At 48.5% G+C, this 26,907-nt stretch overlaps 1 protein-coding gene across 3 annotated transcripts; it reads right to left on the reverse strand.

Annotated features, from left to right (window-relative positions):
* Positions 1–6,052: 6,052 nt before the first annotated feature.
* Positions 6,053–16,450, reverse strand: Tbc1d21 (TBC1 domain family member 21). 3 transcript variants are annotated; one of them, XM_038324219.1, is made up of 11 exons: positions 16,391–16,450; positions 13,290–13,397; positions 13,075–13,178; positions 10,109–10,203; positions 9,489–9,599; positions 9,302–9,402; positions 8,447–8,543; positions 8,093–8,190; positions 7,223–7,339; positions 6,474–6,557; positions 6,053–6,085 (listed from the first exon to the last, which is right to left on the reverse strand). In XM_038324219.1, the coding sequence occupies exons 1-11, from the start codon at positions 16,448–16,450 to the stop codon at positions 6,053–6,055; spliced, it is 1,008 nt and encodes a 335-aa protein (XP_038180147.1). The 3 variants fall into 3 exon arrangements, with proteins under 3 accessions (XP_038180147.1, XP_038180146.1, XP_038180148.1); XM_038324218.1 differs by having other exon boundaries at positions 8,093–8,193; XM_038324220.1 differs by lacking the exon at positions 13,290–13,397 and having other exon boundaries at positions 8,093–8,193.
* Positions 16,451–26,907: the final 10,457 nt, after the last annotated feature.

Consider the following 26,907-nt stretch of genomic DNA (forward strand, 5'->3'; position numbering starts at 1 on the left):
GCCACGCTTATCCCTAAAGAGACAGCTGCAGCTTGGTAGAAGGATGGGGGCCGTTAATCTGGGGCTGCCCTTGTTTGCATAATTGTTGCATACATTTGCATCTATTTGCTTCCAGCCTTTGAATACTGCACTGTGGGTGTTCGGATACCATTTGCATATCACTGCAGGTGAGGGTCAGGTCTTTAAGACTTGGGTACTTATTTATTCCCCGCCTCCAAGAGATTCTTTTATGTGGTAGTTCAGAAAAAACTTGAAATGCTTATTTCTAGAATGATCCTGGGGACTGCTATCTAGGTGGAGGGGTAGGGAAGTGCCAGGGCCTGCCAGTGTGGCACACTGAAGTTCCTGCTATCCTCTCCTGACAAGCTCTGGACCCTACTTCCCCCACCTCTCCACCTAGCCATGCATACCCACCTCTTCCTGGGCTCCAGGCTTTGCTGCTTCAGATTCTATGTGCTCACTCCCAGCCTCCTAGTGACTTCTGGTCACTCTTCCAGACTGACTTCTTAGGAACCCCAGAGTCCCATATGTGCTGTCAACATCTACCCACCTCTTCCCCTCCCATCCTGAAGAATGAATGTCCAGAGAGTCTGAGCTTGATATAATGGGAATGACTACTAGGGGTCTTCCCCCAAATTTACTAAGGAAATAACTGGCTTAGAGAAAGCAAAAGGAAAATGGATGAAGTCTCCTGCACACACCTTACCTAATAGACTATGTTTTAAGCATCTAAGTCCCCTTGTGGGTCCTTAATTACTGAACGTAGGGCAGCCTTTGAGATGAGGGACAGCCTTGAAGAGGACCAAACCTGTTAAAGGAGGGTAGCAGACCCTGAGGTAAACCAGAAGGAGCCCCAAGACTGTCATTGTAGAGATACTTAGTTCCCACTCAACTCTAAGTGCCATGGGAACAATACTTGTGTCTCTTTCATCCAAACAGTTGAAACTTGGACAGCAGGCAGCTCCTAATTAATACTGTCATCTCTGTTGACATCCACTCAGGTTCATATAATGGAACTTATGAAGCATGAGGAGGTAGGTTTACAAGGGAATTATTGTCATGAGGACTCCACCCTTATGAGTGGGATTATTACCTTAATAAAAAGAAGGGCTGGGAATGTAGCTCATTGGTAGAGTGCTTACCTAGCATGCAGGCTTTGTGGCACACACCAGTCATCCTAGCACTGAGGAGGTAGGAACTGGAGGAGTTAAAGGTCGAGGTCATCCTAAGCTACATAAGGAGTTTCAGGGTAACCTGGGCTACAAAGAGTCACTATCTTAAACAGCAAAAAATATAAACATCTAAACAGAGTTTGAAGGGAGCTGCACCCTTATCTCCTTTGCCACCACTGTGTGAATGCCTAAAGCTCCCTCGGGGAGGAGAGACACACTCCACACGATTCAACCAGCGCCCTGTGTTGGAACTGTTTAATCACACAGATGTGAGAAGAAAGACACTGACCTACATCATCATGGCCAAATAAATTAAAGCAAGCAATTAATTAAAGAAAGCTTTTTTATTCATGTACACAGGCTGCCTCTCCCTGTTCAAGAGGGTTCAAAAGATCAGCCTTGGACATTGGGAAGATAAGGACTTTTATAGCTCAAGGGTAAGGTGTTTCCAAATGGGGGGTTGTCAGGCAAATAGGCTGGGTTATAGAAACAGAAAACAACAAGGTAGTCATACAACAGGTGTTTATAAAAACCTTTTGAAACAAAAGCAGAGTTGCATGATAGTCAAAAGAACATTTTTGAAACAAGAACATGGTTGCCATTTCCCAGAACAGGCAGTACAGAACTATTTGTAGTTAAGGTCACAGGTGGGGCATAGCCAATTCCTTGAGAAACAGATTTAATCATGAGCAGGAGTGAGCCTAGTTTGTCTTTACTATAAGATAGCTTTCAAGCCTAAGATGGAGGCAGCTTGGTTTATTAGGAACAATCCAGCTAAGGCTGAAGTATTTTGTTACTGAAGTATGAGCACACCAAGATAGTACTCAATATGCAATGAAAAAAACTTTATACTAAATACAGGCCCTTTAATGATGCTGACTCTAGGGATTTTCTGTAGTTCTGTGCTGATGTGGGATTCCCCTCTGTATGCTGTGAATATGTTTTATTGCCATTGGTTAAAAAAGAAGCTGCTTGGGGCTGGAGAGATGGCTCAGTGGTTAAGAGCATTGACTGCTCTTCCAAAGGTCCTGAGTTCAATTCCCGGCAACCACATGGTGGCTCACAACCATCTGTAAAGAGTCTGGTGCTCTCTTCTGGCCTGCAGACATACACAAGGACAGAACATTGTATACATAATAAATAAATAAATATTTTTTTAAAGAAACAAACAAAAAATAAGATTTTTTTTTTAAAAAGAGAAGCTGCTTTCTGCCAATGACTTAGAGTAAAGTCAGGTGGAAAATCCAAACAGAGATGTAGAGAGAGAATAGGCAGAGTCAAAAAGAAGCCATGTAGCAGCCAAAGAAACCCCAAAACCTTACCAGTAAACCACAAGATTCATGGTAAAATATAAAATAATAGAAATGGGTTAATTTAGATGTAAGATCTAGCTAGAAATATGCTTAAGCTATTGGCCAAACAGTATTGCAGTTAATACTTTCTGTGTGATTATTTTGGGTCTGGGTGGCTGAGAAATGAACAAGCAGCCTCTTCCTACAGTGTACCTAGACTAGACTTTACCAGGAAAATTATCAGTAATTCTATCACTGGGTGATATAATCAATCCAGTGAGCAGAAATATATAGAACAAGCAAAAGAGGAAGGTCTCAGCCATGACCTAACAGAGGTATGGCAGATGAGTGGGGCCTCCAAAGATCTCTATGTCCCGCCCCTCAGTCTTAGGCTTGATCTGCACCTGGACTATTCAGTGTCTAGGTTCAAATGCCCTCATCTTTAAGATCTCCCAGAGATTTCAAACATGTCACCAGGAGGCCAGAGGATCCTTCAAGAGACTGTCAGGAAGGATGTGAAATTCAAGGTGGATCATAGCAAGGTGGGCTCTGGAATAATCACCACCCCTACTTCAGCCAAAGGGGGAAGACTGTAACAATGGGGCTCCAGTGATTTTTAAAAATATTTTATTTATATATTTAAAAATATGTGTGTGCATGCATAAGTATGTGTGTGTATATGTGGCGAATGTATCCATATTACAGCATATATGTGGCAAGGACAACTGGTGTGGGAGGTCCTTCTGTCTATATGTTGCTTTTGTTGGTTAATGAATAAAGGAACTGCTTTGGGCTTATAGCAGAGCTATCAGGGAACAGAGCTAGGCGGGGAAAACCAAATGAAATGCTAAGAGGAAGAAGGCAGAGTCAGGGAGAGATGCCATGGAGCCACCGGAGATAGACGTGCTGAAACTTTGCTGGTAGGCCATGACCTTGTGGTGATGCACAGATTAATAGAGATCAGTTAAACTAAGAGGTAAGAGTTAGCCAATAAGAAGTCAGAGCTAGGGCTGGAGAGATGGCTCCAAGGTTAAGAGCACTGGCTGATCTTCCGGAGGTCCTGAGTTCAATTCCCAGCAACCACATGGTGGCTCACAACCATCTATAATGAGATCTGGCGCCCTCTTCTGGCCTGCAGGCATACAAGGAGACTGAACAGATGAACACTGTGTACACAATAAATAAATATTAAAAAAAAGAAGTCAGAGCTAATGGGCCAAGCAGTGTTTTAAATAATATGGTTTCTTTGTGATTATTTCAGTTCTGGGTGGCTGGGAACAAGCTAGTAACCTCCCCCCGACAGACAACTCCTGAGATTCAGTCCTGTCCTTCCACCGTGCGCGTCCCTGGGTTCAAGCTCAAGCTGTCAGGTTGAAGGCAAGTGCTTTACTCTCTGAGCCATCTTGCCAACCTCTAGTGACTGCAGGACTGAAGAGGCTGCTCAGTGGTTAAGAGCACATTATGCTCTTCCAGGGAATCTGTGTCTGGTTCCCAACACACACTGGGAGTTGGGTGGCTCACACTGCCTTTAGTTCCAACTTAAGTGGATCTGATGTCCTCTTTTGGCCTCCTTGGGCACTTGTACTTACTACTCACATACATATACCCACACACAAACACATACATATGCATATAATTAAAAATAAAAGAAAATATACATGGTTGGGGGTCACATCTTAGAAATGCTGATTTTTTTTTATTCTTTTTTTTTTTTTGGTTTTTCGAGACAGGGTTTCTTTTTTTATTCTTAAACTGGGTAATATTGTGTGTATCGTATAATGAAAAGCCAAAAGACCATGAAAGAGGAGTACACATCTGCTGTTCTGATGCTAAGGTTAAGTCAGGAAAATATTTTATTCTGTATAGTTATTCGGGAAAGTAAAAACTTAAAAAAAAAATAGTTTCCTTCTTGGAGAATGCTAATCTGCATGGTCTTGTGTTGTAGCAGGCCATTTCTTCGTTTCTCGGCTGCACAGACTCCCGAAATAACCATGAAGAAACTGTATTAATTATAACACTGCTTGGCCTATTAGCTTATGCATAGTTCTAGCTCACTCTTATTTCTTAAATTAACCCATTTCTATTATTTTATATTTTATCACGAGGCTTGTGGCCTGCCAGCAAGGTTCCAGCTGGCAGCTGGCGTCTTTCCCCTCTCGTGGCTATAGGGCAGCTCCTTGGTGGCTCCCTGACTCTGCCTTCTTCTTCCCAGCATTCAGTTTAGTTTTCACTGCCTACTTCGGTCCTGCCCTGCTATAGACTCAAAGCAAGTTTCTTTATTAATCAATGGTCAATCACCAGCATACAGAGGGGGATCCCGCATCTGTCTTGCTTTCAGAACACAGAGCCGAGGAGAGCACCGCGCAGGAATTTACCCACGTGCTTTGCTGCTTAGTAAATGCTCTCTCCTTAAGTATGCAGAGAAAACCCTGTTGGTGGGACAGGGCTTCCTTATTCAGCACCTCCACCTCCACCAAGAACAACTAAGAGACTCAAGTCATCCATGGTTGGGAGATTGTCATTTGAGAGAAGACCAGAAAATGCAGAGAGGCAGAATACCTTCCGAGAGCTGGCCAAGGAGACTGACATTTTGAAAGCAGGAAAAAGGGTTGTTGGCTGGAGACTGGGAATGATGGTTGTGCCTTACCCCCAGGGCCAGGGTCTGCAGCAAAACCAATGGACCCAGCAGACTGCCTGGAAAATGTAGCACCTGGAATTGTGTGAGTGTATGTAGTTGTGCGTGCGCATGTGCCAATGTGCAACTCTGGGGCCAACCCAGACCCAACTCCAACCCCTTTGCAAGTCCATCCCTTTCTCCACACCTACTGGCAAGATGGCTCACCAGAGCCTTGGTAGGCTGGACATGGAGCTTGAGGGCTATGGCATGACCTAGGAGACCTATGCCTCTTAGCCTAGGAGAGTAGTTTCCTGGGCAAAGGCAGAATGAAGTCTCAGGAGGTATGAGCAAGACTGGGAAGCCCAGCTTTGATCAAGGAGACACTTGGAGGTGGAGGAATCCAGGTACAGTTATGAGGGGGACTTTGAGACCAGGAGGGGAACAACCTGATGGTCAGAGATTTGGGGGTCCTCTAGAGTCGGGGAAGACTGGGTGTGGGAGAGAACGTGAGGACTGTGTTGAGAGTAAGGGGATAACGGGGACAGATGCCAAGGCCAGAGCTCATCTCCCCTTGGAACTTGAGTCCAGATGTAGTCATCTCTGTATGCTCACTCTTGTGGCAGGTGTCTGGGGGCTTCGAAGCTGCTTCTACCCTACCTGTTTGCTTTCCGGTGTGGACCTCTAAAGAGCCACCAGTTGGGAAGATGGATTGTCTCACACTGTCCTGTCCCAGAGTGCCTTCTCCACAGGCTCGCAGGGGTCTGCTCACTTACTACATGGTCTCAGCCATCACGTACTCCAAAGTCCAAGATGTGACACTACAAACCAATACTCCAAAAGCTGTTTCCATGATTCTGTATTGTCTACGCCCTCGCGTGAGTACCCATTGAACTTGATCCTGACCCCAAGGCTGAAGAATTGCCTTCATCCGGTCCACTGAGAGCGTGTGTCCATTGTGAGTGTTGGCGTTCTCAGAGTAAGAAATCCTTTAACGGCTGGGGAATCTGGGGATGAGAAGAGTCATGAAGCTGTGATGTTGGCAGACACTATCTGATTTGGCTCTCACTCTTCAATCTGTCCAGTCAATGACATTTTCCGGAGTCCCTGTCAGGGGTGGCCTCCAGGTTTGTACTTGAACCCCTTGGGAAGGATACAGGGACTGTGAAAGGAAGACTGTAAGCCCAGGAACCAGACTGCCCGTGAGGATGTCAACGAGAAGGCCGTACAGAGCAACTACTGTGGGCTGGTGGGAGGAAGCCAAGTGTGACTGCTACAGGTGGGCATGGGAAACCAGAGAAGGCTTCTTGGAGGAGGAATAAAGGAAGAGGTGCAGGAGGAGAAGGAAGAGGGAGAAGATGGTAAAGAGGAGGAGGGCAAATCCGGACAGCTTACCTCCTTTTGCATGAGCTCAGAATAAACCATGCAGGCAGCAGAGATGAGCTCATCAGCATCAAGGTCGATGAGGTTGTTGCAGGCCTGGGAGGGAGACACATGTGCGTGGTGTGTGTGCGTGTGCATGTATATGTAAGCAGACACCTCTCCTGTGCCTTTGGGTACAGGCAGCACAAAAAATAAGAAAGTTACTGCTCATAGCTGTTACTGGGGAGCACCTAATGTCGCCACAGCCTGCCGCAGGGCCTGGAAATTGTGTGCTTTGGGGTGTGATAAGCATAGCCTTCACATGGGCGTCTAGGAAGCCCTGGCATTCTACAACGTGTCTCAAGCTCCCAAGGAAGACCTGGTTTATAACTGGTGTACCAATCAAGACTTTTTTTTCTGGTACTTCAACTGGCTTTTGAGCACATCTCAGAACCTTAGGCCCTTATGCTACAAGGCCAAGGGTCAACTTCAAGGCAACAGAGTCTAATGATTCTAATGATTAGACCATTCAAGACTTCAACTTCTTCGCATGCTTACTTGGATGATAAACTAACATGGCCTCTATCGCTGTCCCAGGGCCTTTGGAGGAGTCTACTAAGAACCATCAGCCTGGAGCGCCATGCTCCAGCACTCATCCCTTGCTCCCCACTGGAGGCCAAAGCGGCCATAAACTAGCACACCGTGGACTTGCATCCTTCTACAAAATGGGTACAGGGGTCCAGCTCTAGAGGCTGGAGAGGAATCCGGCCGAGGGCGCTCACCAGGAGGATGGCGTCCCCGCTCATGCTTTCCAGCAGTGCCTGCTCACGCACCATCTGTAGCATGCTGTAGGCCACCAGCACCTGGAAATTCCTGCAGGGCTTCCCCGTCAGCAGAACCTGTGGGCAGCCAGCAGGCCTCAGCCCTGTGGCCCAAGACCAGGATGCCCCGAGGACAGCAAGCTACCACAAACCACACACTTAGAACAGGGTATATATGTATGGAGAAATTAGAATTTGAGTGGGAGCTAGGTAATCCATGGTTTCCTCAAAAGCCAGGAGGTGCTGTGTTAGATTTGGGCATGAAGAACGGCTGGCCAAGATGAAAGGGTAAGGCAGGTGGAGGCTGGATTGTGGGAGAATCCATGCCAGGCTAGCAGTCGAGCTGGATTCTCCGTTTAGGAACAGGACAGCACCAGACGGTGGGTTCCTTCCTAAGGAGGATCATCTGCTGCTGGCCCTAGGGACTGTGGTTGGAAGACTACGCATGTCCTTGGGGGCCTTGGAGGAAATCAGATTCTAAAAGAAGCCAGCATTCTGGGGAAAGGGAAGACTAAGAAAGGACAGTGAGGGAGAGCAGAGAGCAGGGGGCAGGGTGCCTGAGCTGAGCAGGGTGGCCCAGGAGCGCCAGCAGGTGCCCCTGCACTAAACTGCCCTGTAGTCAGTCCGTGGAGTCTGGCGTCAGGATTGATGCCCTGATGTTCTAGCGTTCTCCGGCAAGGAGCGAGGAGGGCTGCTGACCTAATTAAACCCCAAACCACTGAGCACCATTCAAAGCCAGGAAGACAGGGAGGCAGGAAAATGTGTAGCTTCTCCTCCCGATGAAGGAGGGGTACAGTCCACATCCAGTGTCTCCAGCTGCATGCACCTCACCTCCCAAAGCCTCCAGACATCATCGAAGGATTTGAAGGCACGCTGGAAGCACAGGCAGAACCAGGGGAAGAGGGACTGCACGGCTCCCGAACCCTTCCCTTCTGTGAGGAGAGAAACAGGCACGTAAGCTGCCACACAGGCAAGGCTAGGCAACAGAGCACGCAGAACACAGGAAACATGCTGCTTTCCCAACAAGCCATGGAGTCTGTTTGGAGCAGATGTTCAGTGTCACGGACCCAGGCTCTTCCACATAGGTCCTCCCTTCCCCGGGTCTGAGCATGTCTGCTATGGGCCTTGGCCCTCCCATAGCCTACCTGCTGGTGTGGGAAGTAGTAGTAACTGTGGACCACTCACTGAGGTGTTCGGCAAATTCAGGGTCCAGTAAAGCGATCAGGCTGTTGAGCATGTCCAGGTTCTTGCCTACCCCGATGTTAATGACACAGCTGTGCTCCTGGACAAGATGGGAGCAGAGAACAGTCCTCCACCGTTCAACTCGAGGATGTCATGGAACTGAATCCACCTCTCAGTGCCAGTTCTGAGAGGTGATGTGTCTGGTTCAACGTCCACGAGTATGTGCGTGTGTGTGTGTGCGCGCATGTGTGTGTGTGTGTGTTGTTATCGTCTCTGGTTCATGCATGCAGCTGTGCCTGTTTGCATATGTGTACATCTTTGGGCAGCCATGTATTCATGTGCATCTTAACATATGGGGGTGGGGTGGAGCTGCAAAGATGTCCCACATGTGACCATCACCCCAGTTACTAGGTCAGAACCAAGAAAGAAAGCTCAGCAAGCATATTTTTGCAGAGGTGCAAAGAGAGGTAAGGGGTGTGGGAAGCTTCTAGAAGGTGACAAAGGAAATCTTCCCAGATGTTAAAGCCCTCCTCCTGGGTGCAGAGTAGGGTACACCTTGGGTACTGTTGGGTCCTCCAGGGTGTCTGAACTATAGGTCATGTGATGGAAACAGGGGAGGGGGAGGCAGGGACAAAGAGACAGCCTTGCAGTTCTGACAAGTGAAAGGCCAGCAGAGTGTTCCACCACTGCACCTGGTGAAAATGGCACTCTGAAGAGCCCTTCTGAACTCAAAAGACTCTACCACCCAACCCCTCTGACCTACACCCGTTTGGGGGCTGGAGGAAGTGGCTGCGGTGTTGGTGCCTTGGCCTGATGGGCCGTGGGGAGTAGGAGATTTGAGCTTGGCTTAGTCCTCACAGTTTTCTGCAGGAAGAACTGGAAGAGCCAGAAGGTCTCGTGGTCATGCTCCACCATCAGCTGGAAAAGCATCACCATCTCATGGAAGCCTCGCTGGTACTCTGTGGGGGAGGGTACCAGTGAGGAAAAGCCAACGGGCGCTGGCCCAGGGTCCAGGAAGGAGCCGGAAAGTATGAACTCAGCTCACCAGCCTTTGTGTTGCAGACATAACTCAGCAGCAGGGTCTTCTCCAGTTTCTTCTTGTCCACAAGCACATTGCCCAGGGGGTCTTTGGTATAGAGTTTCTGGATGTCATATGCTAGATTAGAGCAGGGAACAGGAGGTGACCCTGGATCATCTCCAGCACAGAAAGCGTGGATGAATTCATCTCCTATCCTTAGAGGACATTTTCCCTCCCCTCAAAAAATTCCTAGTGGGAGGGGGCTACAAAAGGCATGTCAACCCCACCAAGCTCAACTCATCATCGTATCCAGCTGGTCTTGGGCTCCTCCTTGCCTCCACATCTTTGACCAGACCATAACCTTTTTCAAGAATACCCTTCACTTTCCAGTTCAGATCTAACCTAGTATAAAGTTATAGGGTGCAGGGAGGAAGAAAAAGCAACAGGGACAGCTTGTGACAGGGGAACTCATCCGGGAATACCGGTGCGCATGGATGGGTGGATCGACCCCGTACTGGCTAGGAAATTCCCAGGCCAAAGACAGCTGCCAAGTCCTCGGAGTCACCTGTGCCTGAAAATGACTAAGAAAAGACCAGAATGGTGTCCACCCCCCTCTCTGCCCAGCTCTCCCCACTCCCTCTGCTCACCGATGTTGTTCTTAGTCTCTGTGAAGTTCCCATGCAAGTTTTCCAACAGGGGCTGGATTTTCTCATACATCTGGCACAGGGCTTTGTAGTTCCTCCTGAGAGAACACAGCAGGGCTGAGAAAGGTGGCCTTGCCCTCCCAAGAAGGGACGATTCAGAGCAGCAGCAGATGCTGAGCTTAAGAGGAGTAGGGTAACCTTGCCCACCTGGTGCCCACCTGGTCCCCACTGCGGTGCTTTCTCCTCCCTCAGCCTGAGCAGCCCGCCCTAAGTGTTCTCCAACTGGCAGCTGGCACAGTGTGGAGACGGCTTCATGTGGGGTGATCTCTGTGGTCCAACTATAGTACCCAAACCCTGGGGCCACCACTTAACAACTGAGTGTCTGCAGAAGGATGTCATCCTCTCTTTCTAAGCCTCAGTTTCTTCATCTGCAGAGTGGGGACAATCTTATGCTGACCACTGCAATTTGATTAACTGATGCGGTAACTGACTGGTGGCCTCTAAAAGTCATCGTGTCCTGGATGTAACACCTAGAACCTGTAATGCGGGCTTATTTATAGAAGGGGTCTTTTCCAGTGTGATGAAGGAACTTAAGATGCGGTCATTCTGGGTTTTCCAGGGGGACCCTAAATCAAATGACAACTATCTATATAAGAGACACACAGAGGTGGGAGGACCCATGTCCACTGAGACAGAACATGAATGGATGTAGCCTCAAGCCAAGGAAGCTTCTGTAGGAGGTGTGGAGGACCTTCTGTCTCTTAGAGCCTTCCCAGGAGGCCAGCATGCAACCTTGTCTTCTGCCTCCAGAATGCCAGAGGGAAAAATGTCCGATGTTGTCAGCCACCCTGTTCACGGCACTTTTCTTATTTGTGACTTTCTGCCTCGGAAATCATGTGTGACACACACAAGGCCCGGTCCCTGGCAGTCTAAGATAAAATCCTCTAAGAAGTAAGCAGTTCACCGTAGGTCATTTGGACCCGGTGCACCTCGAGCACACACGTGGACAGGTGAGGCCTGCACGAGCCAAAGAAAGGGGACTTGGGGAGGACTCGGACTCTGCCCCAGTGTGTGCTACACGGGAGAGAGAAGAGGCATGCGCCAGGCTCAGCAAACTCACACCCCAGGGTCACAGACGTGAAAGTTCGCAGCCTCTGGTTTTAGGGAGCATCCCTACCAACATGAACCACAGCTGTTCGTCCCATGTGCATGGCGACATGCCTGTTTCTAGAGTGAGATCTTTGTAATCGCTCTGTGAACTGTAATGTGACCCGCATTTGACAAAGGAGGGGACTGCGCCTTCAGCAGGGAAGTTCCTGAGCAAGTTTACTCAGAGTGTGATGTTAACGCTAGAATTGAATTCACTCCCAAACCCAAGACCTTTCCAAGTTCAAAACCCATGAATATTTACCTACAAAGATCTGCCAAGCAGGAGGAAGTGGCCTTGAAGCAAGGATGGAGTTTTTGCATTTATTTATTTCTTCAATGTGTGTGTGTGTGTGTGTGTGTGTGTGTGTGTAGCACACACTTGTGGAGGTCAGAGGACAATTTGTGAAAGTGAATCCCTTCTCTCCGTCTACCATAGGGTTGAACTCAGATTATTAGGTTTGGTGGCAAGTGCCTTCATCCCCTGAGCATTCCCACTGTCCTGAAGGTGAGGTTTTGGAGACAGCTAATAGGGAGACAAGTCTGGGTGGAGGAAGAAAGAGCGAGCCCGGAGCAGAGGGAGCGCTTGGTTCCCAGATTGGCTGGAGTAGGGTGGCTGAACCAATGGAGAAGTCCTGTGCTGGTCAGTTTTACATCAACTTGACACAAGTTAGAGTCACTTCAGAAGGAGTCTCCATTAAGAAAATGGTCCCTTAGCCGGCATTGGTGGTACACAACTTTAATCCCAGCACTTGGGAGGCAGAGGCAGGTGGATCTCTGAGTTTAAGGCCAGCTTGCTCTACAAAGCAAGCTCCAGAACAGCCAGGGCTGTTACACTGAGAAACCCTGTCTCTCAAAAAACAAACAAGGGAGAGGGACAGGGAGAGGGACAGGGAGAGGGAGAGGGAGAGGGAGAGGGACAGGGAGAGGGAGAGGGAGAGGGAGAGGGGGTGGGAAGAAAAGGCTCCCACCAGATTAGCCTGTGGGTAGGCCTGTTGTGCATTTTCTTGATTAATGATTGATGTGGGAGGGCCCAGCTAACAAAGGGAGGTGCCAGCTCTGGGCTGGTCCTAGACACTACAAAGAAAACAGATTGAACAAGATATGAGGACCAAACCAGTAAATAGCACTCCGTGGTCTCTGTATCAGCTCCTGCCTCCGGGTTCCTGCCCTGACTTCCCTCCGTGATGGACTGCAATGTGGAACTGTAGGCTACAAAATAAACCCTCTCCTCCCCAAGTTGCTTTTGGGCATGGTGTTTTATCACAGCAATAGAAACCCTAACTCTAAGACAATGGTCAGATGGAGGGCTCTCGGATGGGAGAGCTGGGATTAAGAGAAAATAGGCTATCTGAAATGTCAGCAGATATGCCTCTGGAACTGTTTAACCTGAGGACATGAGCAGCCCATACCAGGCACCAGGAGGAGATGTGGGCAGTACAGAGAGGTGGAACCTAGACTCGGGAGACAGTTCGGCCATTGGATTTTGGTGTAGCAATTGGCAGGAAAGGGGACTGAGCCCAGGTAGGAAAACTCCTAGGATCCTTCACAGGTAGGCTGTGCAGGAGCAAGGCGATGAGGGGAGTTTCAGGCCAAGACCCTGCCTGCAGCTGCTTATTTGGTCAATGAAACCAGAGAGGAGGTGCCAGCTTAAATCTGGTTATACCTACTGTATGTGGGTCCTGTGTGGGAGGCATCGGGAGTCTTCTCAGAATATGGAGTCCATGTGAAGAAGAAACCTGAATCTCTAGGCTGAGAGAGTGTCCCCCCCCACCCCAAAGCCCCAACAACTCTCCACTGAAAGAGACTCTGGAAAGTTCTACCTCCTCTTGGCGTCCACCATGAGCCGCTCATCCCAGGAACTCTGCCATGAATAGTAACCTGTGAGGAACTTCCAGGCTTCTGTCCTCACGGAGGGGTGTAGACCCTGGGCACGGGAAGTCACGAGCTCTCAAGATGCCCAATGCCGTGCCAATCCCTGCCATCTGTGCCACCCCCTGGTGCCAGGGCAAGACTGAGGGTAGCTTGGGAGTCATACCCTTTCCAGGATGTTAACACAAATGAAGTCCCGAGACTTGGCCAAGTGACCGTTCTCATCGAAGAAGCTGTCCCATTCCGTCTTGTCAATGGGGGGGTTTCTTTTCTCCTGGCAAGGACAACCAGATTAGCTTTCCGCTAGAGGCTTTGGGCCTTCCTTCTAACCTGAGGTGATTTTCAAATGCCAGGCTCTATACTCTGTGCAGGATCAAAACTCACAGCCTCTGGCTCACACCTAGAACACTCTATCCTAACTGCTGAAAATATGTGGGAAACGGAACGGACAATAATGTCCCCTGCACGCAATTTGCCCAAGTGAAAACCGTAAGCACTGCAATGCGGGAATAGTTAAGGAAACTATGCTTTATATACCCTGTGGAATACTGGGAGGCATATAAATAGATGTTTGCAAGGCATGAATAATGATCTGGAAAGATACAAATGTTACAGGAAAAGGCACAATTTGATACTTGACTTTCTGCCTGTGTACCAGTACTGCCTCTCTATGGGGTCTGTGGTCTTCCAGGAGCACTACCCGTCCCCACGCCGGGCCCTCAGTGTTCTCAGGGCTGCTGCTCATATTCTGTGTCTGCTATGCATTACAAAAACTGTACCGCATAGACTTGAATGTACAGGAGATTCTTAGAAGAAAGACTGAAGGCTGGGCATAGTGGCGTTTGCCTGTAATTCCATCCAGCACTTGGGAGGCAGAGGCAGGTGAATCTCCAAGTTTGAGGACAGCCTGGTCTACATAGTGAGTTGCAAGGTATTATGAAGCTACATTGTGAAACTCTGTCTCAACTACAACAACAACAAAAACAAATAAATAATAGGAAAGATACTGAAGACAATACAAAGAAAACAGCCTCCATTAAAAAACAGTAGTGGGAACCAGGTGCTGGTGGTGGATGCCTTTAATCCAATCCCAGTATTCAGGAGGCAGAGGCAGGCAGATCTCTATGAGTCTGAGTCAAGCCTGGTCTACAGAGTGAGTTCCAGGACAGCCAGGGCTACACAGAAAACAACAACAACAACAACAACAACAGCAACAAAACAAACAGTGGGACTGAGGAGATGGCTCAGCAGTTAAAAACACTGGCTGCTTTCCCAGAGGACCCAGGTTCAACTTCCAGCACCCAGGTGGTAGTTCACAACTGACTATAACTCCTGGACCTGAGCCCTTTTCTGGCCTCCTTGGGCACCAGGTATATGCGTGGTGCACAGACATACATGCAAGCAGAACACTCATACACATGAAATTTAAAGAAAAAAACCGATACCAATAGTGATTGGAGACAGGGATGTAGCTCATCTAATAGAACGCTTGCCTAGCACACAGGAAGTTCTGGGTTTGATCCCCAGCACCACATCCTGTCACAATGACACACCTGTGGAGTCAGGAGGCCAGAAGTTCAAGGTTATTCTCAGCTAAACAGTGAATTTGAGGCTAAGCTGGGATGCACAGGGCCCTGTCTCGAAATAAAACAAAAACTACAGTGATTATCTGTGAGTAAGTTGGGGAGTATAAATATTATTTCCTTCTTCATGCATTTTATGATTTTCTATGATTATGCAGCTTGATAATGGGGAGCTATAAGATCAGCACAAATGAAACAACTCATGTTCTCTGTTTTATCTTCCCTGAAGATGTAAAGCAGCCTATCCCAGGAATATTCGAATAAGGAGATGTTGTGTGTCCGCGTGTGGCGTGCACACTTGTGGGCCACATACTTGTGTATGAGGAGTAAGTGCAAGGCCTGCAAGACATTAATAAGAAGGCAACTAAGAGTGAGGCTGTGGGATGAGGGTCCTCTCCTGCTGAAGAGGAGGAGAGATTGTTGATGGACAGAACCCAACAGCTGACCAGGGGTGTCCCAACAGTCCCACAAAACTGTTAGGAATGCATCTCTCAGGCTGTTCCCCAAACTTTCTGGACCGGAAGACCTTCAAGGGATTTGTATACAAGTTTAATTTACAGTCCTGTGTTGACACATTCAGGTAATAAGAGAAAACCTTTCCTGAATAGCTCATACGTGCTTCATCTACCGGGCCAATACCGAGACATAAGGCGCCAGGCGGTGCAGTGAACTTTGGCGCTGGTTTTGCCTGATGCTGGCCATCAGCTCCACACTCAGGAGTCCATGAGTTGACGGGAAGGACTTGTCAGCTCACAGCCTGGGTCTGGAGAGGAGCTCTTTCACTAACTGGATATCTGATTGCCAGGATGCTAAGTCCCTAGGATTCATGTCCTCACTCATCAAACGATGATAGCCCATCAGATCCCACCTCAGATGGCTGGGAGGAGAAGGAACAACTATAAACAAAGCATTTACAGCATCATTTGTAGGCACCAACTGCTGTATGGTAGCTTATTCATCATTATTATTATTATCATTATCATTATTTATTTTATCCTTCTCTAAGTTTGAAGAACAGAAGAAATATAGAATATTCAAGACTTGGTGGTCACAGGCAATAACATCGTAACATTCAGGTGTTTATTTTGCATTTTTATGTATCATTCTATTAATCACATGATAAATGGATCTTGAGATTGGTTAAGGTCATTATAATTAGTTATGATTTTGAAAAATAGTGCATGGAAAATTTCCATGACTCAAGGGGACTAAGGAATTGTTTATTAACTGTGCTTGGGACCTAGTAACAGAAGCACTACTGCCACCTGGTGACAATCTACCAAAATTGTTGGCAAATGCACCAAAGCAAACTCACCAGCATCTGTGCAACTCTGAGAAACTCACTGGCTTTAGAAAGACACCTCTGGGGAGGAAGGCAGGCTGGGTTCTGAGATCTCCCAATAAGGTAAAATGGGATATAGGTGCCTGTTCTGTACTTGGTGTTGATGATGAGACCAAGTCCGGCTGGTCCTGCTCCACCTTCCATGCCCAGCCTTCCCACTCAGCGGGCACAAAGAGTCCCAGTGCAAACCAAGGGAGGCACTTGGGACTGAAGAACATGTGTCAGTCAGGTATGGTGGTATAAACTTGTAAGCCAAGCACTCAGAAGGCTGAGGATCACAAGCCAAGGCCAGGCTTGGGGGGCACAGTGAACCCCTATCTCAAAACACATTGAAGAACATACCAGGATGAAGGTGGCCGACTGCTTCGCAGAGAGGCTGTTTTCTGGAGAAAGGGTGGTCATGTTCGCCTCTAGCTGTCTTTGGAGTTGCCTGTGTCCAGCTCTCCTGGGGAACCCTAGTGATGCTTAGGGAGCCAGGTAAGGGGACCTTCCTTTTAGGAGATGAATTGCATTCCCTAAAGGAACAGGGCCTCTCTTGACATCCCATGCTTGAACAGACCCGGGTAGGTGTGTCACAAGGCCCTGGAACCTTCATCACAATGACTTTGGAATACACACAGAAGCCAAAGGAGTAAACCTACTGGTCAACCCCAAAATTGCAGTGCACACAGCTCCACTCCTGAGGCTGGGTTAAGAGAATAGCAGGATCTGGTAGGTTGGGTTAGCCAGGACAGCCCTCCTGAAAGCGGTGGGCCACAAATCCCTTCTTCATGTCATTGGCTCTTCCATTGTTATTTTACCAGACCAGCAGCAGAACTAAGTGATAACTATAGCCAGAGCCTCAGGTTTAGGGAGGACTCTCCAAAATAGTAAATCAGTATGACTGTTCTGGAGACCAGGAGTAGATTTTTTAAAGTCTATTTAGGGGACTAAGGTTTAGTATTTAAATAGTGGTTCCTGGTGTGTGTGTGTGGTGTGTTATGTGTGTGTATGTGGTATGTATATATGGCATGTGTTTGTGGTGTTTGGTGGTGGTGGTGGTGTATGTGCAAGTGTGCATGCGTGTGGTATGTATACACTTCTGGACACCAGAGGTTGGCATGGAGTATTTTCTTCAGTCTTTGTACCGTATTTTTTGAAACAGGTTTCTTACTCAATCTGGCTAGACTGACTGGCCAGTGATCTCCAGGGATCCACCTGTTTCTGTCCCCAGCACTGGGGTTACAGATGCACACAGCTGTGCCTGGCTTTTGACTTGGATGGAGATCCAGACTCAGGGTGTCATGCTTGTACCACAGCTCTCTGTGCATCTGGTCACCTCTCCAGCCCTCTGTTTCATTTGCCTGTGTACCCAAGGGCTTGCTCTCGACTGCGCTGAGACCGTTGGTTTGAGCACCTACTGAATGAATGACTTAATAATGGGCTAAGGATAGCTGACACTGCCAGCTGTAATAGCACCACACCTTTGATCCCAGCACCCGGGAGGCAGAGGCAGGTGGACCTCTGCGAGTTCCAGGTCAACCTGGTCTACACAGTGAGTTCTAGGACAGTCAGAGCTACATAGAGAGACTCTGTCTCAAAGAAAACAGAGTAACTGACACCCTCCTGGATTTCACACCCCCTTTCTTGACCTGGACGTGTCCCTCCCCCTCTTACCCTGATTTCCTTTAGACCATGGTCAATGTGGAATTAGTTTGTGTTCATCCTCCAATGTCCACCCCACCCCCTTGCAAACTTCCTGGCCCCTGATAAACGCTGCTGTTAAATGGATCTGAGAAGGTGGGGCCTCTGGCTCCCAGAGCCACGTCCTCTACCTCCAGCGTTGCTTGCCTTACTATTTCCGTCCATTCTGACTGGAAAGCATTCTTAGTCAGTACACAAACCAAATTGCAGTCAGGAGAGCCAAGGTGGAACTTGGAGTCTGACCTCAAATTTGGATGCTCCCGATACCCTATATTCCCAGCCATAAAAACAAAACACAATCAACCTCTGCCTTTCATATCCTTATTAACTGAATTGTCCACATGGAGGTCTTGGGTGGACCCAATTCATTGTCTCCTTGCCTGCTACTGTTCTGACTGGCGGCACCACAGGAAGTCTCTGAAAGCCCAGCACCTACCCTCTCCTCCCTCTGCTCCCCAACCATAAGAAGAAGATACTGAGGGCATCTTCTCCTTAGCCAGCCCCAAGGCTTCACAGAGCCGGAGAGGTGCGCAGCAGCGGTAGGAACTGAGTGGAGCAGGAAACAATGCCTTGCACCTCAGAACAGCTTCATTTGAAGGTCTGCGAGGTTTCCAAGTCAAATGCGGGGAGCAGGAGACACAGCGTGGGCGTCTGAGCGCAAGGATGACGGATGCCTCTGCTCCTCCACATTAGCAATGCACACTGCGTAGAATTAACTGCAAGCTTCCTTGAGAAGAGGACTGGGCAGAGAAGAGCTGGAACAATCTGAATGCTAAATGCAACTTGGTTTCTAAAACAAATGTGGTGGACATAGATCATCTGCTGAACTTCCTTTAACCTTCGGTTCCCTGGGTGCAAATGCTGGGTCATAACTCTTCAAATTAGCCAGCCCAGTCGACTCATATTACTGAAACCTCGGAGAAACATTGCAGGGGCTTAGTATTCAAACGGAATCCATGAACCTGCACAGGGCACAAAGGCCCTGACTCCAACCCACACCTTCTTTGCAGATTCTTTCCAAACAATGCATTTATTTGTGTACGTGAGTGTATGGACATGCACAATTGTGTATGTAAGCACTGAGACAGAATAAGGCTTGGGACGTCCTCTATCACCACCCATCTGGTTCCTTTAAAGGAGGCTGTCTCCTTAAACCTGGGGCTCCCACTTTCTCCCTTAGCCTAAATGTCAGCAAGCCCCAGATCTTCTCCTGTCCTCTGGCTCCACTTCAGAGCTGAGGTTACAGGTGTGTGCCAGAAGCCCAGCTTGTTACGTGGGTGCTGGGATCCAAATCCCTGCCCTCACGATTGTGCAGCAAACACAACTGCTGAGCTGTCTTCCCAGTCTTGCTTGCAGTCTTCCCAGACAGTCCTTCCCATCGCCGGGGGCTAAACGGTCCTTGCATCCAGTTTTGCAAATGATTGCCAAAGATTCTGGGCGCCAGGTTATTATTTTTGTTTTTCTGCATTTCTCTCTCTCTCTGGCATCCAGCTTTCTCTTTTAAATCTCTGCATGGTAATGCTTCAGTGTTCGAGAGTCACAGGTTCTGAAAAGCCACTCTTGGGGTCAGTATTACAGAGGTTCACCTCGGCCATCCTTTCCCCTAGGAATCTGGCTGTTAGCTGATAAACTACATTGGTGAGGAGGGAGGGGGCCTTCCAGGGATCAGGGGGCTCTCACCTTCAGACATTTCAGTATTTTGCCTTCTTGCTTTTTGCTTTTGGTTTGTTTTGTTATGAAACAGTGTGTCATTGACCTGGAATTCTCCAAGCAGGCTGGGCTGACTGGCCAGCAAGCCCGGGGGGTCTGCCTGTCTCTGCCTCCCCAGCACAGGGAGTATAAGTATGTGTCTCCACACACAGATCTTGCTCCCTGGGTTTGGGGAGGAGTGACTGAGCTCAGGAAGAAAGCTCTTTGGTTGTGGTGCCAGGCAGACTTATATCCAAATCCAGAGGCAGCATCAACAACTTGACCTTGGTCCCAGCAATGGGGAATAGTGACCAGTTTTACAAGTGGCCTTTGACTCTGCTCAACTTCAGGAAAGTGGCCTGGGCCTAAAACCCTCTCCTCCCTAGAGATAAGGTTCATTAAGGTTGTGCGGAGGGCATCACTTTCCTGCAACCATCTTTTCCCTATTCCGGGCTCAAAGTGTGCTCCTTTGTTCTGCTTAAGCTTGTGCGTCATGTGGCTCCTAGCCAGCCCCCAGCCCCACCCGCACCAGATCTCTTCCAGGTGGAGGGGGAACGAGGTTTTTACCTGTAGCACAGAAGGCTATGTAAAGGTCATCATCTGTGTTGGTGGCAGACTGAGACCCCTGGTCACAGGAGGACAGACACTCACTATTGAAGTCACTCTTGCTCTGTCTCTTCTCCGTGTGACTAAAGTGTGATTCCATCTGGTGCTGGGTGACTTGTGTGTTTCTTGGCGACACCTGCCAGCCGTGGAGTGGGTTGACACCCTGAGCCTGCTGCTCCTAGCAGCAGGCATTGTTGTGCCATTTGCCATCTTCCACACAATGGGACTCCTCCAGGGAGGCGGAACAGAAGTCATTCCTATGACACCATCTCCTCTTACCCTGTGTGAGTCTCGGTATCCTCCCAGCAGCGCCTGGGAGGAAGGGGGGATGGTAATGCCTGTTGGGCCTGAAGGATAGATGAAGCGGTATCTGTAAAGAGCCCAATGTGGCTAGCAAGCTCTGCGGCACCAGCCATGAGTTCTCACTGCACCCCATTTTTATCATTGCTATTCCCTATGCCCAGGGCTTGTTCACAAAAATGACTGTGGTCAAGACTCGGTTAAGATCCCACCTGATTCCATGAGGCTTGTAGTAACATCTGTGCTCACGTTCAGATATCCCACAAACATATCAGTTTGTGTTCCTCTGCATGTACCCAGGAACCCGAGAGTCTGGAATTACTGAAAAATCAATAAGGCCAATGTAAGGAACTGAGTCCCTTCATGCCAATGCCCCATGACGCAACTCTGAAATGCCATCCAGCGGATTCTCTGTTAATAGTACCAACCCTTCAACATATCCATCCTAGGACCCTCAGCATCTGGGGCAATTGAGTTCTCATAAACCATGCACATTGAAGATGGTATGCAGTACTTTTCTCTTTGCCCCTCTTTGTTGGGAGCCAGGATAAGTTTAGACTTAGGGTGTCAGGCTTTCTGCCCTCACCCCCACAGAGCGGGGTATTTCTGACAATGCTGGAGATGCCTGTGTGTCATGTGTCACCTGTGTGATAGGAACAGGGGCGAGGGCGGAGCGGGTGGCAGCAGAGCTCTTCTGAGCATTGAGAGGGTTGGAGTCGCCCCAGAACCAGAACACCCCATCCTCACTGTGTATCTATTGTACTACTTGGGGTGCTTAGGGGTTATTTGTTGTATTTTGGGGAGTTTTGGGGGAGTCCAGTAGTCAGCCTATTGCCTACAATAGTAAAAATGGCCCGCAGGAACCATTCCAGATAAAAGCAAGCTGGGGTGATGATTCTTTGAATCCCCTACTGTCCTAGAGGCCTTTGCTCCCACAGTCCCAAGGGGAGGGAAGTTGGCACATTCCTCTGGAACCTGCCCGTGGTGATGACGGGGTGGGGGTGAGGTGCTGAATGCTGCAATCCACGTTGTACAGAGAATGGGAAGAGTGAAATGGAGAGGAAAAAGGACAAGGCCTTCCTGAGAGCACTAGGGACAGCTAATGGAGAGAAATAACGCGGCTAATTACATCTCTGAAGGCTATCCATTCCAAAATAAATTTTTAATGAAAAAATAATGCATTTTCCTTGCAACTTAAATCTGGTAGAGAAGGGAATGAGCTGATCCTCTTAGTGCAGGCAAGAGCAGTGACGTCAGCCCAGGCAAGAACAGCGAAGTGTATCTGGGGACAACGGTGGTCTCCTCACTGCCCATTGCCCGGATGTCCTCATCCCTAGCAGACATGCAAGACAGGGGTCCTTGGAAGCCATAGGAATGGGCCAAGGGAGACTCATATGCAAACCAGGCATGACTCCCTCGTGCCACGCAAGTTCAGCGTGTGTCTGCTCATCTACTGCAGAAGCAACCTCCAGGAAAGCACCGGTCCATTTTCTTCTCTGCCAGGGAGTGCTGGATCTTAAATCTGGAGTATAAAGGTGAACTCTTTGTCAAGATGGAAACTATTACCCAAGAAATTTTGTTTTCTTAGTAAGTGGGGCTGGGGGAAAATGGGCTCCGTTCCCTGCTCTAAGACAACCCGTAGATCTGGAAAACATGGGGACACAAGCCCCGGGCTCAGAGTCTTAGATCAGGTAGTGGTAACACACACCTTTAATTCTAGTAGACACACTAGTTGCCATAGAAATCGGGTGGTGCATGCCTTTAATCCCAGTGGTGCATGCATTTAATCCCAGCCCTAGAGAGGAATATAAGACGGGGCATGCCAACTGTCAGGCACAGTCTCATTCTGAGATTCTGGGAGGCAGGATAGCCATTTCAGACTGAGGTCGAGGTAAGAGCCAGTAGCTGGCTGTTTTGCTTTTCAGATCTTCAGGTTGAACCCCAGTTTCTGACCCTGAATTTTCATTTAATCGTGCTTCAATAGACTATGAGATCAAGGGCTAAGCTCTCATCCCAGTACATAGGAGGCCAAAGGCTGGAGCCTGCAAGAAACCTGCAAGCAAAAGCTAGCTTATTTGTCCAGGAACTCAAAGGAATCCAAACACACTGGCCTCAGGCCTTCTATCATTTTGTGACATTACTCAAATTTAGGAGCATATGAGCAACCCGAAAACTCACGACACCGTGCTTCATAGTCAGAGCCACAGACAAATTGCATGTCACACACCGCAACATGCAACATGCCTGCACTTCCATCCTCCCCCAGACAGACACTCCCTCCAGTGGGGAGCTTGCACTCTGCAGTGTGCCCAGCATACATGTCCATGACATGCACACACATCCCACTCCCGCACGCACACGCTCAACCCACAATAACTCACAGGGACCCCACAATGTACCCTTTACAAGGACAGCACCCCTGGGCCTTGATGATCATGGTGACAATTTCCAAGAGGTCATCTTCCCTGGAGTTATCCTAAGTGGCCAGGATGGGAGTGGGCAGGAGAAGGGCTCATGGGGGACACAGCAAAGGGACCCAGGACTACTGTGTTGTGGTTGGGATAGGTGAAGGAGGAGGCTGAAGGGCAACAATGACACCCTGGGGACCTGAAGGCAAAGAACAATTTCCAGCTGTTCTGGCTCACATTCACATTGCAGAAGCTCAGACATGGGAGATAATTCTTCCCTGCTTCATTCTCCTTTCTTTCATTTTTCTTGAAATATTCTACTCTTCACACCCTGGGTTACTTTTGGAGAATCCTTATCTGACCTAAGGAGACCTAGCAAGCTTCACTACAAGCTATAAAGTCCCCACCTTCCCACCAGGGACTCAACAGCTACCGGGATCTTGGGTTCTAATTCACATCTGTCTTGTCTTTAGGTAGCTCGTCTCAAGCCAAGGCCTGCTCAGTGGATGCTGAGATCTCCCCGTGGCCCATACACAGTGATTGTACTGGGGTTCTCAGCATTCATTGGGTCATCTCTGAGAGGCAGGAGGTAGGTAGAGGACCTGACTTGATCTGAGTTTGCAATGCTTTCACTCCGCAGCTTGGAAAGTGTAAACCCCACCACATTCACCAGCGTCCACAGGAAAAGTACTTGTCCTGCCCCTACTGACTTCCCAGCTCCTCCCGCCTTGCCTGTTCCCTCCTCCACTTCCCTATCCTGGTTTTTCAGGAACCAGTGATCCTGTAAACCTCTGGTCCACAGACCCTGCACCAGCAACAGGCAGTGCTGATGGGAACTGTTCCTGCAATTCCCCAAAGGACAGACTTGGGGTGCAGCCTGGCCTGAGGAACAGCCCTCTGCGCTAGTGAGATTGTGCAGGAAAGCATTTGGTGGAGACCAAAAGGAGCCACCGAGGTCAGGATTACAGGACCAATTATTCTGTAGCAGCATCGAGAAAGACAGTTCTACAGCCCACAGCTACCCTGAGTCCCAGCCCTGTCGGCAGGCTGGTCTCGCCAAGGAGTTTTAAACTGAGCCCTGAAAGCGTTCACAGCAACTGTACTTAATGGAGAAAAGAAGCCCCAGAGAAGGGCAGTAACTTGCTTAAGGTCGCACAGCGTATCAAAGGCAGACCTGTAACTAGAATCCAGTCTCCTGCCTCCCGGCCTAGTATCTTTAGATCTCAGCAAAAGGTGATATTTGAAAGCTGACTTTGAAGAGAAGAGAGGGAGTGCCTAGGCGAGGCGGAGGCGGGAGGGGGCTGAAGGGAGTCTCAGAGGACCTAGTTTCTTGGCACTTAGCATTCATTACCTTCTCCTCCTCGTGTTTGGCGCTGATCCAAGTGGAGGTCAGAAAATGGCAGATACCACACATGCCCTTGGCCCCAGGGGTGTCAGGGAGGCAGGGCAGGGCTGGTCAGGTACTGCCTGCTCTGCTCTGGGTTTCTTGGCCTGCAGCAACGCGAGACACACTGCACTGTGTAGAGGCTGAGATAAGAAGGAGGATTGATCTTCCCGCTGCTTCAAAGGCAACTGAAGCCAGCCCTGTCCTTGCTCTGGATCAAAGTTCTGCAGAGGATGTCTGAGTGCCTACGCATCCCGCACCTGAAACCCTATGGGCAAGAGCTCTGCTCCTGTTATGCCCAGACCTTCCTCCAACCTTATTGCAAGCTAGACAAGGTTTCCACTGTCTTCTCCTGAGCCATGTCTTCCTGGTCAGTGGATGCTGAAAACGTCTCATTGTCCTGAGGACTAAATGAGGCAGAGAGAGGCCAAGTCACTAGACCACAGCTACATGCTAGTTATCCCTAGGGAAAATCACCTTCTCTTGTGCATGTGTTTACGTGTGCGTGCATGTAAGTGAAAGCCAGAGGATGCTCTTGAGTGTTGTTACTGAGGATTCATCCACCTTGTGATTTTGAAACAAGGTCTCCTACTGGTCTCCAGGTTGCCAAAAAGGTAAGGCTGATTATTTGGCAAGCCCCAAGGCTCCTCAGGGTTGGGATTACAGCACACCACCGTCAGATTATCCTGAGTGGTTTCTGGAGACAGAATTCCAATCCTCATGCTTTCAAGGCAAGTACTTGACCATCTCTCCAGCCCTAGAAAGACCCCATCTTTACAGGTTGTTCTCAGAAAGTCCATCTGATGTTGAAGATGTGTCCCTCTCTCAGAGGCTATGGGATCATCAGGTATGTGTGTGCAAACATACTCCCTAAAACTACAGAATTAACCTGTGAAAAAGGAAGTTCAGGGCTGTTTCTAGGATGGCTTTTTTGTTTGTTAGAAATTCTCATTGTAAAAAAAAAAAAGGTTTTTTGCTGTTTTCATTCATTCATTCATTCATTCATTCATTCAGACAGAGTTTCACTCTGTGGCACTGACTGGCCTGGAACTCTTTTTGTAGATCAGACTGGCCAGAATTTACAGACATCTGTCCACCTCTGCCTCAAGAGTGCTAGGATTAAAGGCATGTGCCACCACTACGCCCAGTTTATTTTTGGTTATGTGTATGAGTGTGTGTCTATGCGTGGCAATATGTGCACATGAGTGCAGGTGTCCATAGAGGCCAGAGACTGAGATCCTCGTGAAAAGAGAGTTATGGATGGTTGCAAGCCATACAGTATGGGTGCTGGGAACATGGGTTTCTCTGCAGGAGTGCTACATGCTCTTAATCACTGAGACATCTTTACAGACATCTTTCCAGTCTTCCAAATTCTTATTTTGCGAGGAACCCCAACACGTTTTGCCTTGCCTCCCTTGTCTTCTCTTTCCTGGGCATCCCCACAAACAACACCAGACTCATTTCTTTGCAAAAAGTGCTCTGCCTTTTAAGTAAAACAAAACAAAAAACCCTTAACTGGTCGTCCTTCAAGGCAGTGTAAATCCCAAAGCCCTTTGATAGTCAAGTCTCTGGAAACCTTGAGAGGCAGTGTGACCTGGTGGCCCAGCACGAGTTCCTGGGCCAAGCCTCCTAGTGCCTCAAGTGCCTCTCAAGGTCACAGTCCTTTGGATTAAACAGTGGTTCGATTTCCAGTCCATCTTGTTCCCATACATAAACTGTAGTCAGTTACTGACTGCATGGACCAAGGCCGACCCGTAGGATTCTATCACCCGGTGATACGAGAACCGTCTTAGTTTCTGTATGATGCCAAGTTTCCACAGTGACAAAGTCACTTAGCAACATGTTTCTACGAATATGTTCCTGTCCACTACCTAACCAGGGGAGTTTCCAGACACAGTGCCCCACTTCTCGCAGTTCAGCTTTGCGTAGCTTCAGTTACGTCTGTCAATCCTGATTTGAAAACACTAAATGCATTCAGAAAGACACTATTTGTACTTTTGAAGTCATGCACCATTCTTACTATCACATGAACTCTCTCCATGTGCTGGACCATCCCACCCAGCACAGGCCCGTCTGTTTCTCCAGGACAGAAGAATAGGATGTTATAACACTTGTTAAATTGTTCTATTTTATTATTAGCTGCTATTGTTAACTTCCTGCATCTAGTTTACAAAACTCAACTTCACCAGGCTATTGAGATGGCTCAGTGCCTAAAGACCCTTGTCATAAGCCTGTCAATCCCTGTTTCACTTCTGGGACATCTACAGAGTGAAAGAAACAACCAAGTCTGGCAGGTGGTCCAGAGTGAAATGGTGTCTTCTGGTCACAACAGCGCCATTACAGAACCGCTCCACTAATGAACTCAGCAGCTATGGTTGCCTGAACAAGATCGAGCCAGTCAACATTCAAATAGCCTCTCCCTAGACAAGGAGCTATTGACAACTGATGGAAGGAGAGTTGCTTTTCTTTAAGGATGTGGTTCCTGGTAGGTTGACCATGCTCCAATGTATGGTCCCATGAACATGAGTATATGCACAACACAAATTGTGATGGTTGGAATAGGTTGGTTATCAAAAAAAGAGGAAGAGAAGTTAGCAGAGGGTGGATAGTGGGATGCATGTGGGAGAAGTTAGGGAGAGGTTAGCTGAGAGGGTGGATAGTGGGGTGCATGTGGGAGAAGTTGGGGAGAAGTTAGTAGAGAGGGTGGGTAATGGGGTGCATGTGGGAGAAGTTGGGGAGAGGTATGGAGATGAATCTTATCAAAATGCACTATATGCATGCATGAAATT

This window comes from Arvicola amphibius, chromosome 3 (assembly GCF_903992535.2).
Source record: "Arvicola amphibius chromosome 3, mArvAmp1.2, whole genome shotgun sequence".
NCBI lineage: Eukaryota > Metazoa > Chordata > Mammalia > Rodentia > Cricetidae > Arvicola > Arvicola amphibius.

Bases quoted from the DNA above. Each gene is read 5' to 3' on its own strand.
- Tbc1d21 (XM_038324218.1), bottom strand. From the start codon at position 16,450: ATGACCACCCTTTCTCCAGAAAACAGCCTCTCTGCGAAGCAGTCGGCC. The intron at 9,600-10,108 runs GTGAGCAGAGGG...GCTCTAATCTAG, and splicing joins AGAGACTAAGAACAACATCG to CATATGACATCCAGAAACTC. The intron at 8,194-8,446 runs GTGAGTGGTCCA...CTCTCCTCACAG, and splicing joins TGAATTTGCCGAACACCTCA to AAGGGAAGGGTTCGGGAGCC.